Raw genomic sequence first — 16,831 nt, 5'->3', positions numbered from 1 at the left:
GCACGGGCTTAGTTGCTCCGCGACACGTGGGATCTTCCCGGACCAGGGTTCGAACCCGTGTCCCCTGCATTGGCAGGTGGATTCTTAACCACTGAGACACCAGGGAAGCCCCTCCATGTTCATTTTTGTATAAAATAGTCTCCCAAGTCTCCAAGTAAGATAGTTCTATTAGATGACTTTCTTCTTTTTCCTGTGCCTTTCAGTCCATCCAGCACCTTGTTCAAGTATCTGTAGGGGTAGGAGTGCCCAGTGTGACAAGCTCAGCACCAGAGCAAGAAAGTTGGGCATCTCGTCCAACTTGTTTACTCTCTTGCTTCCCGTCACCGTTACCATCATTAACTGGGAACGAGGGTGCTGGAGGAGATAGATGGTGGTGGTGATTGGGGGCTGCCTCTCTGGTAGATGACTGTCTCGAAATGCAATGGATTGTTTGAGTAGAGAGTGACTCACCCTGAGTGGAGGTGTTTAAAAAGAGACAGGGGACTTCCCTGGCGGTCCAGTGGTTAGGGCTCCACGCTTCCACTGCCAGGGGCACGGGTTCGATCCCTGGTTCAGGAACTAAGATCTCACATGCTGTGTGGTGCAGCCCAAACAAACAAACAACAACAACAACAACAAAAAACCAGAGTGAGGTTGTGGGCTAAGACTGGATAAATGATCTATCAAAGAATCTGGCTGTTGTGGTAGAATAGAAGGGAATTTTTATTTTCCTAGAAAGCATTCTATTATTAAATGGTTCATTTACATTAAGACATAAAAAAAATCTAGTATCATTTTTAGGGTATTGAAAGTAAACCATGAAAACAATTCTACTAAGTAGTACAAATTAGAGATAGTATTGTTGAATATAAAATTTACTAATGAAATAACTGTAAATTAAAAATTTATTAAAGTGCCGTGGTTTTATTGGGAATAAAATTAATTGTTCTTACTAAAATATAAACAAGCAAAAACTGGAATGGGAGGGAATTCCCTGGCTGTCCAGTGGTTAAGACTCAACACTCTCACTGCCAAGGGCCCGGGTTCGATCCCTGGTCAGGCAACTAAGATCCCACAAGCCACGTGACCGAAGAAACAAAACCAAACACTGGAATGAGAGTATATTGTCCTCTGGCTAGGTAGCAGTCGTGTGTTGGGTAGAGAAAATGAAGAGATGATGGGAGGAAGAAAGACAGAGAAGAGCTGAGGATGGGGCTGAGAACTGTCCTTGACCCGTTGCATTGGTTTTTACTGGGTCGTGTTATTTCCTGTTGCCATAGCAGGCTAATCAAACGAGCTCTGGGACCTTTTTCAGGCATTCTTTCTTTCTACTACCATCTTGGCCTCTGTGTAGCTTGGAAATCTGTGGGAATCCATCCGAGTTCCTTCCATATTTAACATTTGGGGGCTTCCCTGGTGGTGCAGTGGTTGCGAATCTGCTTGCCAATGTAGGGGACACGATTTCGAGCCCTGGTCCTGGAAGATCCCACATGCCACGGAGCAGCTAAGCCCGTGAGCCACAACTACTGAGCCTGCACTCTAGAGCCCGTGAGCCACCACTACTGAGCCTGAGAGCCACAACTACTGAAGCCCGCACACCTAGAGCCCGTGCTCTGCAACAAGAGAAGCCACTGCGATGAGACGCCCGCGCACCGCAACGAAGAGTAGCCCCCGCTCACCACAACTAGAGAAAAGCCTGCACGCAGCAACGAAGACCCAACACAGCCAAAAATAAATAAATAAATAAATAAATTAATTAATTAATTAATTAATTTATGACATTTGGAAAGATGATCTCTGACGGAGGAGATAGAAGTAATTTCTTTCTTTTTAAATGCTGACACATCGACACCCTGCTACTCAAGATATAGTCAGTCTATGGACCAGCAGCACCTACAGTGTGGACATTACAAGGGAACTTGTTAGAAATGCAAAATGTCAGGCCCCAACCCAACCTGCTGGATCGTGATCTGCATTTTAACAAGATCTCCATGGGATTCATGTGCACAGTCAGGCTGGAGAAGTACTGATCTAACATATTTAGTTGGCATTCCTATAGGGTATCCTCTACTCCCAGGGTGTCAGTAATTTCCTGGAATGTGTTTAATTGTGGCTGTGCTCTCTTAATTAATCTGTTAATCCATTATCACGTTTAATCCTCACAACAAACCTTCAAGATACCTTAATCCTTCTGTTGCAGATAATGCAGTTAAGTAACTTATCTAAGGTTACACAGCTAGTAAACAGTGGAAATGTTCTACTGGGATCTGACTGATTCCCAAGCTTTTTTTCTTTTCCTACACTATATTGCTTTTTCTTGAACTTAATAATGAGTAATTGTTTATGCATTGGGAGAATAAACTCATTAAAAAATTAAGGTTGTAAAAGAGAGCCCTTTTGAGCGTATTAAGAGAAAGAGGTCTTTCAATCATTTAAAGATTATTTCAACCCTCAGAATGGGAGAAAATATTTGCAAAGGAATCAATGGACAAAGGATTAATCTCCAAAATATATAAACTGCTCTGCTGCTCAATATTAAAAAAACAAACAACCCAATCAAAAAATGGGCAGAAGACCTAAATAGACATTTCTCCAAAGAAGACATACAGATGGCCAAGAGGCACATGAAAAGCTGCTCAACATCACTAATTATTAGAGAAATGCAAATCAAAACTACAATGAGGTATCACCTCACACCAGTTAGAATGGGCATCATCAGAAAATCTACAAACAACAAATGCTGGAGAGGGTGTGGAGAAAAGGGAACCCTCTTGCACTGTTGGTGGGAACGTAAATTGATACAGCCACTATGGAGAACAGTATGGAGGTTCCTTAAAAAACGAAAAATAGAATTACCATATGACCCAGCAATCCCAGTATATACTGGGCATATACCCAGAGAAAACCATAACTCAAAAAGAGACATGCACCACAATGTTCATTGCAGCGCTGTTTGCAATAGCCAGGTCATGGAAGCAACCTAAATGCCCATCGACAGATGAATGGATAAAGAAGATGTGATACGTATATACAATGGAATATTACTGAGCCATAAAAAGGAACGAAATTGGGTCATTTGTAGAGATGTGGATGGACCTAGAGACTGTTATGCAGAGTGAAGTAAGGCAGAAAGAGAAAAACAAATATCATATATTAACGCATATATGTGGAATCTAGAAAAATGGTACAGATGAACTGGTTTGCAAGGCAGAAATAGAGACACAGATGTAGAGAACAAACGTATGGATACCAAGGGGGCAAAGCGGTGGGGGTGGGGTGGTGGTGTGATGAATTGGGAGACTGGGATTGACATGTATACACTAATATGTATAAAATAGATAACTAATAAGAACCTGCTGTATAAAAAATAAATAAAATTCAAATAAATAGTAAATAAATAAATAAAAGAGGAACTATAAAGTCATAGGTAATGGGGCCAGGAATATCCTCTGACTCCTGACTCTGCAGGCAAAACTTACGTAACCTTGAAATACTATTCACTCTGCATCAATTGCCTTAGTTATAAATTGGGCTAATATAATACCTATCTTTTGAAAAAAAAAAAAAGATTTTTTCAAATAGTGCTTCGCACCTCTGTTGGTGATAAAGCAAAGAAGACAGAGTGAAGCATCATTGGTCCCTGGCTGTTGGAGTAACTTAGGGAAGTGGGAAGAGTGCATTCTGGCATGCACACGCTTCATCCTGCCCGTCAGCTGACTTGTATCTTGTTGCTGCTGAGGTAGGCCCCGTCTGTTCAAGCCCATGTTGAGCCAGGTGCTAAGAGCAGTACTGATTGTTTTATGCTTAGGCTGCCCATATGCCTCCATGCAAACTGTAGTTCAAGAGCTGTAGAACTATTTGCATTTGCAGTCTATCAGATGGCTTTGAACAAAACTAGTGCCAATAAAGCTATTTGAAAAATGCTTAATATTTGCCAAAAGAGTGTAGAACGTATGGCCACCAACCAAATTATTAAGAAATCTTGCATTTTCAGAAAAGCTCAATTTTCCAGGGAGAGGTGCAAGTGAAGAAACCCTGTAAAACACTGGAGGTGACCCTGATCACCCTTCCTTCTTGGAAAACTCCACTAAGCTGCAAAAACAGAGGCTAAAACCCAAAGCCACTGACATTTGCTTTGAGGCTAGAGTATCCTTAAGTCACTCTAGCTCAGGGGTCGTAACCCTGATGGAGTTGTTTCTATCTGGGCAATATCTAGTGTGGGCTGTCCACACTGCACAAGCATTTCTTGGGGGAACGAGATAATGCTTTAAAATGAGCAGCGTATTTGAAGCACGAAGTGAGCCTGGGGGCACGTCCCAGCATCTTTAGAGTAGAACAGGGTGTACACCGGGGCATGGTTTTCAGTTGGGTGAAGGCAGGGGAAGGATTGATGTTTCTGGATGGGTCTTAGGACTCTTCTCACACTTGAAGGGAACTCTGTTGGCCCTATCTTTCACAGGGTGTGTGTTTGTTGGCGGAGGAGACCCGCCTCACCAAGATCTTTACTCTGCGCTGGCCAGCCCTGCTGTCCCTAATGTGATGACCTTAGGGGCCTCCAAGCTTGGGAGCTTTCAGAGTCGCCTGGGAGCGGGGCCTGATAGCGGCGCCCTCCTCACGCGCTCCATCGTCAGCCTGTCCTTCCCTCCAGCTTCCTTTCTGACGTTAGTAGAAGGTTGGGACTTGGGGCGAGAGACTAGTCCTGGACTTCAAGGACCGATGAACTTGGAGGCCCCACCCCTCGGTTCAGAGCTAGCCCAACTCGGAGAACTCAAGAGTCAGCCTCTAGAGTAAAGCACTTTGAGTTATATATGTTAAAAAAAAAAAGGGCAAACCCATCCTAAATGTCAGTCCAATATCCACGGGGGCGTGAGACAGCAGGTAATTAGAAGCAATTAGCTGTCCCCCTGCCGGGAAGCCGGGCAATTACCTTTTCTCTCTTCCTCTTCCGTCCGTCCTTCTCTGTGGAAGCGGTAGGAAGGTTTTGCTCCCCAAGCAGCAGTGTACGCTGAGCTGGCGCGGGAATGAGGGATGGACTGAGCAGGCATCAGCTCTGCTCCTCCCGCCGCCGCGGCGGCCGCCGGCGGAGCAGTGCATTGTGGAGGCTGAGCGCGCCGCGGCGGCGGGACCTGCGGCCCCGGGATCGCGCGCCGTGGAGCTGTCCGAGGTGCTGACCGTCCCGACCCGCGGCCGGCGCACCTGCAGCGGACCCCAAGTCCTGGTCTGCCGCCCACCCTCCGTCTGTCCGTCCGTCTGCCTGTCTCTCCTTACCTTGGGGCGCAGCGGCTGGAGGAAATCATGGTGTTCGCTCCAGGTACACCAGCACCTTGCTTTTTCACCAGGTGTCCGGAAGGGGAGCCGGGAAGAGACGGGAGAGGATAGAAAGAAAAGGCCTTTCTCTTCGGCCCACCTGTGCGTTTTGGAGTTACTACTGTCTGTGAGCGGGAGACGGGAGGGAGAGTGTCCCTCTCCCCAGTCTCGCCCCATCTGTCCTGTAAGAATCTCAGCCTTCGTCCTGCCCCGCCGCTGCTAATGCCTCCTGCTGCTCCGTATCCCGTCGGACTCAGGCACCTTGAGAACTGGGACCTTCACGGCAGCACAGGCGCCTACTTGAGCGGGAGGGTGGAGAGATGGGGCAAAGAGTAGTGGGTTTCGGGCTACTTCGGTGCGAACTTCCCCCTCCGTAGAAGTGATCGAGTGACCCCGTTCCTCCCGACCTCCTGGGGAGAGAGGTGTGTGCAGCCCAGGGAGTGGGACGAAGGGCGGAAGAGCAGTACTCCTTAAGGAATTAGATCTGAAACTCCAGCGGCCGGAGGCTGCAGTACAGAGGCTGCTCCTGCGGCGCCGCTGGCGGTTGCAGTGTCTTTTTGGAGCTGGCGGTGAAGGACTCAGTCCCTTTGCTGCTCTCTGTGGCTACAAGTTGGCGAAGAGTCAGATTTGCCTGCGGTTGACCGGCGGACCAGCGTATGCGTGTGTGTACTTGACTGAGCCTCCTCGGCCCCCCAGCAAGGACATGGGCGTGTGTTTCGGGTGAGGTCAGGAGAGCTAGGGAGTGGCGGGGAAAGCGTGGTCATTATTAACGTAGAAAGCTCTCTCTAGGGAAGAGAGCTTCAGTCTTTTTTCCCCCTCTCTTAAATGACAGGCTCTGCTATCACTGAAAACCGCTGTGGGGGAAAAAAGAAAAAAACAAGTAAGGAAAAGAGTAGAGGGGCCTGGAAGTCTTTAATTTTGTTATGGTTCTTTAACTTAAAAGGTTGGTTTGCATTTGCTGTGGCCACTGACCTCAGATGGCTAGGGAGGAGAGGTATAATGCATTTTTAAAAGGTAAGAATTGAGCCTGGCCTTCAAAAAATTCAAAGAGCAAAACTGGAGAAAAGGAAGTCCCCCCCCCCACCCCGCAAATCAGCAGGCTAGCTGAGGAGGCAGGAATGAGTTTCTGTCATTCTGACACTCACCACAGGCAGTGACTCAGAGAAATGCCTTAGAGGAAAGCCCAGGAGCCCTTCTGCTGCCCACCCCAAATAACTCAAGGGGAGACAGTGTTCTGTACAGCGAAGGACGCTCAGTCAACCCAGAATCTGTGACGTTGGGAAACAGCAGCTCCTTGTTGCGTTTATAAGCTACTTAACACTTTATAAAAGCATTTTCAGGTCGTTATCTCATTCGATCTTCAGATTCCCCTCTGAGGTAAGCAGTATCATCTCTAGTTTACCACCCTCCAGGGAGGTGGTGGTTCCAGATAGTCTTGCCAGCCTCAGCTGGAGTTTTCTGACTTCAGATTCTCTTTCTTTTCTATACCTCAGACAAAATACCTTAGTTTCAGGGATAGCTGCTTTTTGGTCCAAGGTCAGACGTAGCCAAAGGGAAGTGTTCTTAACACTTCTGAGGTGGGGGATGGGCTGGTGTTGTCCAGTGAGGGTTGTTGGGTGATGTTAACGAGGCATTTTCTAAAAGCATGGTAATAGGTGGAAGACTGTGTAATGAGCAGTGGGGAATTTCTGGAGCCCACCCTTTGGGTAGGGCTTTATTTTTCCATTTTTCCCCAAGTTTGTATTAGTTCTGTCTTTTCATAACTGTTAGAGATGGCATAAATTGACCTGAATAGGATATGTACAGAAACTCACAGGGAAACACTTTTTGGGTCATTTCTTCAATTTTGAGTTTCTCTTGAAAAGTCATAAGCATTTTGGGGCAGTAAGAACAGGGTGCTAAAAATATTATGTCAATTACCTTCTCATCTACTGATCATCAGTCTTCTACCTCATGTAGTGATATTATTCTGAAAGAAAATCAGAACAATGAATTGCTTTTTAATTCTGCCAGATTTTCAGCATTACAACCTCATTTCTAGGACTCTTACTCTTCTAAATCTCTTTAATCTGGGGATCCAGATGTTTTGCACTAAGTGAGGGGAAATACTCCCCCATTCCTTTCTCCAAGCCAACCCTGACACTCAGGAAGGGAGGGAACAGAGGCAAGTGCTATGGTTATTCCAAAATTAATAAAAAGTGTTAGAAAATTCAAGATGAATATAATAACAAATTAACAGTGAGCTGTTCATAAAATTGGGTCAGTGGGTACCATGCCCTTCAAAACCCATTGTAGCTTTTCTGGATTTTAGCAAAGAGAGACAAGAAGCCTGAGTTCTAGTTCCGGCCTTGCCTGTATAGACTGGCCTGCCTTTGAATGGTTCTGCTGCCTCTTTGCTTACCTTAAAGGCAAGGTGAAAAGTGACAGAGATTCATGAAGCAAATTTAAGTCCAGAAGTATAATGGAATGAAGGAGAAATAACCTTATATAACTCTAGTTATGATTCACTCTCATCATATAGTATAAAATAGTCTTGCATTCTCTTGTTTCAATTCATCTACAGATTATAAGGAATAGGGCTTAAGTTGGGCAGGTTCTTTGGGTGGTTTTTCAGTTTACATAGGGTAGACAATTCAATTCTACACTTTTCCCCCTTCCTATACCATTCATAGGCTTTGTAATTTAAGAGGGTTTTAGTTTTGTGCGTACCAATGTTAAACCCCTTAAAGGTAAGGGCTAAGGATACTAATTATTTGAGAATTCAGTTACCTGAAGGCTGCTATCACTCATTGCTTCTTCCCTTTAAAGGAATTACACAAAATTAATAACAGTTAAATGAGAAATAAAAAATTACAGTATTTCTCTGTAAATACCATATATCCCTAAACATAGGTTAAACTAAGCTGCGGGGGGTGGGGTCCATGGCTGAGGCAAAAGGTCAAAGGCAGGCCCTTTGCTTTTCCTAAATACCTAATCTATTCCTCCTGCTTTCTTACTCCCAAACTGTGGTTAGAATCCTTCTTCATAGAGCAATTTGAGAGGATTTAGATGCATACCACCAGTGCTAAAGGAAAGAGGGTGACACAAACAACATGGAAAAATATTTTAGCTCCTGTGCATGCTACTAAATTGACCCAGGTTACTTAGTCTGTGACTATAGCAAAAGCTCCCACTTGGGAGAAAAGGAAAAATTTCTGGAAGGAAATGTCTGGGCTTCCCATATGGTACTGTTGGTTTTGTGGGGGAATATCAAGGCATTCTTACCAATTTGTGGACAAAGTCAAAGCGGAGGAAAGGAGAAAGACCACTGGACATTGGTGTTGGAAGTGAAAAAAAGCACACAAGAGAATGTCAGGATATTCCCTGGCCTATTCCAGGATGAGAAAGAAGATGCTCACAAATTCAAATGTCTTTTCAATGCCATGATTTCACCCAAAGAATTCAAGACTTTGAACAATCAGATTAGCAGCCCCTCCTCCCTTAAGGAAGAGCTATTAAAGAATAGAGTATGAGGTGGAAAGTGAGGACAGAAGCTTCCTTATCCCTGGGCAGTTCCCCCCTTTCCCCCAATGATTAGTTTATACTTCAGGGGTTAAAATGCACCTCTCTGTAGATGGACCTAATATATACTTGACTTTGTTTGGATTGCCTTCAAGTAAGAGGTTCTGTCAGCAAAATGATCTCTCTTCTCTTGCTCATGAATTAGTCAAGGTCTGATAAGGATTTCAGGGGGGAATAAAAATGGCATAATTTTAAGCCATTAGCCAGTCCCTTGACTTCTAAGATTAGTTTGAAAAACATTTAGCAAAAATAGTTCTAGAGAGAGCTATCAAAAGTATTTAAGAAAATAATTATTGCAAGGGTGTTACAGCTTTTCTTTATATAAATCTCTTACCAATTCTTGAGAGATCCATGAATGAATAAATTATATAGCAGACTGTCTTAACTGTAAGGTTTACAGTCTGCCAACTTAAATTCTCTTCTGTTGGCATAAAGGTTTTTAATTTTAAATTTAATTAATTTATTATTTAAAAAAATGTATATACAGTTAAACTGACATTTTTTTTGGATGTACAATTCTCTGAGTTATAACTCATGCATAGAGTTGTATAATGACCACAGAACAGTTCCATTGTACCAAAAAATCTTCTCCTGCTACCCCTTTTGTAATCAAACCTTTCCTCCTACCCCTAACCTCTGGTGACCACTGATTTGTTTTCCACTCTTACAGATTTGCTTTTTCCAGAATGTCATATAAATGGGATCATACAGTATATAACCTTTTGAGACTGGCTTCTTTTACTCAGTGTAATGTCAGTGAGATTCATCCACATTGTTGCCTATATCAAGAATTCATTCCTTTTAATTGTTGAGTAGTATTCCATTGTATGAACAGACTCACAGGTGTTTATCCCTTTCCCCAAAAGTTCAGGTTATTTTCAGTTTTTGGTGATTATGAATAAAGTTGTGGTAAACATTCCTGTACATGTTATGTATGAACATAGGTTTTCGTTTGTCTAGGGTAAATACCTAGGCTTGGGACTACTGGATCTTATAGTAAGTATATGTTCTTCAGAAGGGTTGTACCATTTTGCATTACCATCAGCAATGTTTGCGAATTCCAGTTGGTCTGCATCCTTGTCATTCTAACAGGCATATAATGGTATTCATTGTCATTTTATTTTGCATTTTCCTAATGGCTAATGATTTTGGTAATTTTTTTCAGGATTTTTATCAATATTTGGCATAGGTTTGTCTTCTTTTTTTTGTAATTTAATTTTATTTTATATTGGGGTATAGTTGATTTACAATGTTGTGTTAGTTTCAGGTATACAGCAAAGTGATTCAGTTATACATATATATATATCCATTCTTTTTCAGATTCTTTTCCCATATAGATTATTGCAGAATACTGAGTAGAGTTCCCTATGCTATACAGTAGGTCCTTGGTTTTTTTTGTTTTTTTAAAATATTTATTTATTTGGTTGCGGCAGGGGTCTTAGTTGCGGCAGGCAAGGTCCTTAGTTGTGGCATGTGAACTCTTAATTGCGGCATGCATGTGGGATCTAGTTCCCTGACCAGGGATCAAACCCAGGCCCCCTGCATTGGGAGCGCAGAGTCTTATCCACTGTGCCACAAGGGAAGTCCAGTAGGTCCTTGTTGAATGTGTTATCTTCTTTCGGTGAAGTGTCTGTTCAAATCTTTTGCCCATTTTGCGGGGAGATGTTTGTGTTCTTATAGTTGAGTTTTGAGAGTTCTTTATATATTCTGGATACAGATCTGTTGTTGAATATGTGATTTGCAAATATTTCCTTCTAGTTTGTGTCTTGACTTCATTCTTTTAACACTTTTACCTTTTTTAAGGGCAAAAGTTTTAAATTTTGATGTAGTCTAATTTATTGATTTTTTTCTTCTGTTGATTTTACTTTTGATGATGTCTTAGAACTTTTTCATAACCCAAGGTCAGGCAGATTTTCTAAAAGTTTTATAATTTTCCATTTAGATTGAATCATGGGATTAGATGCCCACCCTTATCACTTCATCTAAACCTAATTGTCTCCTAACAGCCCCACCTCCTAATACCATCACACGGTAGGTTAGGGCTTCAACATGATAATTTTGGAGGGACAACAAATATTCAGTCCATAATAAGTTGAATTTTGGATATGATGTGAATTACAGGTCAAGTTTAATTTTTTTTTGCATATGAATGTCCCATTGTTCTAATACCATTTTTTGGAAAGACACTATTCTCTGTTGAATTACCTTTGTAACTTGTTAAAAAATTATTTGACTATATTTGTGTGGGCCTATTTTTGGACTCTTTGTTCTATTTCATTCATCTTATCCTTCCACTAACAACACATATTGATTACTATAGCTTGACAGCAAGTCTTAAAGTCAAGTAGTGAAGGTCCTTGTGGAAGGACAAGAGAAGTCCTTGTTCTTCTGTTTCAGAATTTTTTTGGTTAGTTCTTTTGCTTTTCCCTATAAGTTTTAGAATCAGCTTGCCTATATCTACATAAAATCTGCAGAGATTTTGATTGGAATTTCATGAAATCTATAGATCAGTTTGTGGAGAATTAATATCCTAAGCATGTTGAGTCTCCAATCCATGAACATGATATGTCTCTTCATTTATTTAGGTCTTTTATTTCTTTCATCAATATTTTGTAGTTTTCAGATCTTGCATATGTTTTGCTAGACTTGTACCTAAGTATTTCTTTTGGGGGAGGAGCATTTAAATGACATTAAAAAAATTCAATATCTAAACATTCATTGCCAGTTTAGAGATATGATTGATTTTTGCATGTTGACTTTGTTTCCTGTGATTTTACCTACCTCTCTCATTAGTTATAGGAGCTATTTTGTAAATTTCTTGGGAATTTTTATGTGGGCAATCATGTTGTCTGTAAATAGAGGCCATTTTATTCCTTTTTTTTTTTTCTCCCAGTTTTATGCCTTTTTGCACTGGCAAGGACTTCTAGTACAATGTTAAATAGGAGTAGTGAGAGTGGACATTCTTGCCTTGTTTACAGTCTTAGAGGAAAGCATGCAGTCTTTTACCAGTAAGTGTGATGTTAGCTGTAGGATTTTCTGTGGATACTCTTTTAGATTGAGGAAGTTCCTTTCTATTCCTAGTTTGCCGCAAGTTTCTATCATCAATAGATGTTGAATGTTGTTAAGTGTTTTTTTTCTGCTTGTGACGATATGACCAAGTGGATTTTTGTTTTTTAGACTGTTAATATGGTGGATTACATTGATTTTCAAATAGTGAACCAGCCTTACATTCCTGAGATAAAAATCACTTGGTCATGATATATTATTCAATTCATTAATATTTTGTTGAGGATTTCTTGTCAATGTTCATGAGGAATGTTGGTTTACAGTTTGCTTTTCATGCACTATTTTTGTGTGGTTTTGGTATCAGTATAATGCTGTCCTCATAAATGATACAGGAAATGGTCTCTCCTCTCCAGTTTTCTGGAAGAGATGGTGTAGTATAATTTCTTCTTTAAATGTTTGGTAGAATTCATCAGTGAAACCATCTGGGCCTAGAGTTTTCTTTGTAGGGAGCTCTTTAACCATGAATTAAATTCCTTAAATAGATATAGGACCATTCTGTTTATCTTGGCTGAGTTTTGGTAGTTTTTAAAGGAATTAGTCCATTTCATAAAAACAAAAATAAACAAATGGGACTTAATTAAACTTAAAAGCTTTTGCACAGCAAAGGAAACCATGAACAAGACAAAAAGACAACCCTCAGAATGGGAGAAAATATTTGCAAATGAAACAACAGACAAAGGATTAATCTCCAAAATATACAAGCAGCTCATGCAGATCAACATCAAAAAAAACAATCCAGGGCTTCCCTGGTGGCACAGTGGTTGAGAGTCCGCCTGCCAATGCAGGGGACACGGGTTCGAGCCCTGGTCTGGGAGGATCCCGCATGCCGCGGAGCGACTAGGCCCGTGAGCCACAGTCACTGAGCCTGTGCGTCTGGAGCCTGTGCTCCGCAGCAAGAGAGGCCGCGATAGGAAGAGGCCCACGCACGGCGATGAAGAGTGGCCCCCACTTGCCGCAACTAGAGAAAGCCCTCGCACAGAAACGGAGACCCAACACAGCCAAAAATAAATAAATAAATAAATAAATAAATATTAAAAAAAAAAAGAAAGATGTCTCTGCTTAGGCTGACTAAATACACTGAAAGGAAACACAAAATCAATGTTAGCTGAAAATTTAAAAAAAAAACAACAACAACAAAAAACAATCCAGTTAAAAAATGGGAGAAAGACCTAAATAGACATTTCACCAAGGAAGACATACAGATTGCCAAGAGGCACATGAAACGATGCTCAACATCACTAATTATTAGAGAAATGCAAATCAAAACTACAATGAGGTATCACCTCATGCCGGTCAGGATGGCCATTATCAAAAAAGCCAGAAACAATAAATGTTGGTATGGGTGTGGTGAAAAGGGAACTCTCCTACACTGTTGGTAGGAATGTAAATTGATACAACCACTATGGAAAACAGTATGGAGGTTCCTTAAAAAACTAAAAATAGAACTACCGTATGACCCAGCAATCCCACTAATGGACATATACCCTGAGAAAACCATAATTCAAAAAGAGACATGCACCACAGTGTTCATTGCAGCACTATTTACAATAGCCAGGACATGGAACCAACCTAAAAGTCCATTGACAGGTGAATGGATAAAGAAGATATGGAACATATATACAATGGAATATTACTCAGCCATAAAAAAATGAAATTGAGTTATTTGTAGTGAGGTGGATGGACCTAGAGTCTGTCATACAGAGTGAAGTAATTCAGAAAGAGAAAAACAAATACCATATGCTAATGCATATATATGGAATCTAAAAAAAAAAAAATAGTACTGATGAACCTAGTTGCAGGGCAGGAATAAAGAAGTAGACATAGAGAATGGCCTTGATGACATGGGGTGGGAGGGCGAAGCTGGGGCGAAGTGAGAGTAGCATCGACATATATACACTACCCCATGTAAAATAGTTGGCTGGTGGGAAGCAGTAGCATAGCACAGGGAGATCAGCTCGCTGCTTTGCGATGACCTAGAGGAGTGGGATGGGGGGATGGGAGGGAGGCTCAAGAGGGAGGGGATGTGGGGACATGTGTATGCATATGGCTCATTTGCTTTCCTGTGCAACAGAAACTAACATGGTATTGTGAAGCAATTATACTTCAATAAAGATCTAATAAAAAATCATAAAGGAATTAGTCCATTTCATTTAATTTGTTGAATTTATATGAATAAATTTCTTTGTAATATTCTCTTATTATCTGCTTAATCTATGTGGGGTCTGTAGTGATCGCTTCCTTTTGTTCCTGATGCTGGAAATTTATGTTTTTATTTTTGTTTGACATTTTGGCTACAGGTTTGTTTGTTAATTTTTAAAAATCTTTTCAAAGAAACATCTTTTTGTTTCATAAATTTTCCTTATTGTTTTTCCTATTTTCAGTGTCATCGGTTTCTGCTCTTTATCATTCCTTTCTTTCTACTTGCTTTAACTTTGCCTCTCTTTTTCCAGACTTAAGATGACACATTGTTTATTTGGGATCTTTCTTTCTTTTTTTTTTCTAATATAAGCATCTAATGCTATAGATTACCATCTAAGCATTGCTTTAGAATATCTTATAAATTTTAATGTATTTTCATTCAGTTCAAAATATTTTCTAATTTTCCTTGATATCTCCTCTTTGTCCCATGAATTATTTAGAAGTGTGTTGTTTAGTTTCCAATTATTTGAAGATTCCCTACATATCTTTCTGTTATTCATTTCCAGTTTAATTTCATTATGGTCAGAAAAATAAGCTTTCTATGGTTTCAGTTGTTTTAAATTAGGTAAGGTTTGTTTTTGAGACAGGGTATGGTCTATCTTGGTGAATGGCTCACATGCCCTTGAAAAGAATGTGTATCTGCTCTTTTCAGGTGAAGTGCTTTATGAACGTCATTTTGTTACAGTTGGTTGATGAAGTTGTTCATTCTTCTATATTCTAGCTGATATTCAGTCTACTTGGTCTATTGATTACTAGGAGAGGAGTGCTGAAGCCTCTAGCAAAAACTTGATTTTTTCCTTTCCCCTTTGGTTTATCACCTTTTCTTCATGTATTTTGCTGCTCTTTTATTAGGTACATATACATTTAAGATTGTTATATCTTTATCTCTGGCAATTTTTCTTGCTCTGAAGTCTATTTTGACTGATAATAACCTAGTCATATCACCTTTCCTTTGAGCAATGTTTGCAGGGTACAGTTGATTCTCATCATTCATGGATTCCTTGTTCGTAAGTTTTCCTACTCACTAAAACCTATTAGTAAAATAGATCAATGGAAATCAATATTTGCAGTGCTTTCTCTGTCATTCAAGGACATGTATAGAAAGGCAAAAAATTTGAGTTGCTTGATATACATGTTCCCAGCTGAGGTTGAACAAGGCAATGTTTTACCTTTTTGTTTCAGCTCTCATACTGTAAACAAATGTGCTTTTTGTGGTCTATTTAGTTTTTTACACATTTGTGCTTTTCTTGGTGATTTCATTGTTTAATGTGGCCTTCAAGTGTGGTGCTGAGGTGTTGTCTAATGTCCTAAGTACAGGAAAGTTGTGATGTGCCATATGGAGGAGGAGATTATTAGATAAGCTCCATTCAGGCATCAGTTATAGTGCTGTTGGCTGTGAGGTCGATGTTAAGAAATCAACATCATGTATTAAATAAGGTGTCTTTGGGACTTCCCTGGCGGTCCAGTGGTTAAGACTCTACGCTTCCACTGCAGGGGGCACGGGTTCGATCCCTGGTGGGGGAACTAAGATCCCACACGCTGCATGGCACGGCCAAAAAATAAAAAATAAAACAAACAAATAAATAAGGTGTCTTTAAACAGAAACATACATACAACAAAGTTATGTATTGATCAGTTAGCAAAAATATTGTGACCAGAGGCTTGCAGGAACCTAACCCTTGTATTTCCCTTGGGAGCAGTGGTTCCATATTTGCTAATTCACTATTTGCAGTGACTTTATAATATAACTACTATAAATGAGAATTGACTGTATATCATTTTCCATCCTTTTACATTTAATATCTTTATCATTATACTCAGTGTAGGTTTCTTGTAGATAGCATATTGTTGGGTCTTCTTTTTAATCAAATGCATAGAGTTTTAAAGGTGGTAAGTTAGCTACTGACTGCCTAGATGTCTTTCTTCTATAATTACTGCATTTTCTAATTCCCCATTATCATTTAAAGTTAAACAATATTTCATCATTTGAAAGTTTTTGTTGTTATAGTTCTAGAAATTTTAATAAGCATAGATAATCAAAAAGAAAATAAAAATCACAATATTATCCAGCAGTAACAACCGTTAATTTTTTATATACAACTTCTCAGACTTTGTCTCTATAATTACATCTTTCACTTTCTTAAACAAAAAGATTATCCTGACATGGCTGTTATTTTTGGCCATGATTGTTTACAGGATGTGCCATTATCTTTTCATGCCATTCAGTTGTCTTCTACATGTCATTTTAAAAAAAGACGTAGAGCAGAGTTGTCATTGTTCCCATTTTTATAGATGATAAAAGTAAGGTTCAGAATGCCTGATCAATTTGATGTTTCAGAACCAAGATTTGACGTTGGGTGCACTTATTTTCTACACACAACGTAGTTTTAAATACATAGCAAGCAACAGACAGTTTGCACACTAGAATTAGAGACAAAGCAAAAGAGGTAAAACTGGTCTCCTTTGGGGAGAATCTCTGGATATTGAACATCTCTTCTTCCAAGTTAGAGGACACGGGGTACTCTCTCAACCACCCTGAAATGGGCTCTGTCCTTTCACACTTCCTGCATTCTTCATCTTCTCCGGGCCACTGCCAGTGATGGAGGGTGAAACAGTGGACAGCCAGAACTGCCAAAATAGAAGGGAGAATAAAAAGCTCTAACACATTTACACAGTGCTTTATCATTTCTAAAGCATTTATATTAACTAAGTGCCATGT

The 16,831-nt window shown here is 40.5% G+C and overlaps 1 protein-coding gene across 4 annotated transcripts in view; it reads left to right on the top strand.

Annotated features, from left to right (window-relative positions):
• The window catches only part of AKAIN1 (A-kinase anchor inhibitor 1), a 79,152-nt gene that overhangs the window by 27,185 nt on the left and 35,136 nt on the right, over nucleotides 1-16,831 (top strand). The window contains exon 1 of one of the 4 annotated variants that reach the window (XM_082418760.1): nucleotides 5,099-5,290. The exons of the other annotated variants lie outside the window; for them this stretch is intronic. Coding sequence (XP_082274886.1) covers nucleotides 5,275-5,290 — 16 coding nt within the window. The 5' untranslated portion in view covers nucleotides 5,099-5,274. Of the gene's footprint in view, nucleotides 1-5,098; nucleotides 5,291-16,831 lie in introns of those variants that run through there. 4 annotated transcript variants of the gene reach the window in all.

This window comes from Balaenoptera physalus (genome assembly GCF_965194825.1).
Source record: "Balaenoptera physalus genome assembly, chromosome: 12".
Lineage (NCBI taxonomy): Eukaryota > Metazoa > Chordata > Mammalia > Artiodactyla > Balaenopteridae > Balaenoptera > Balaenoptera physalus.
This window is presented reverse-complemented; position numbering and strand designations above follow the sequence as displayed.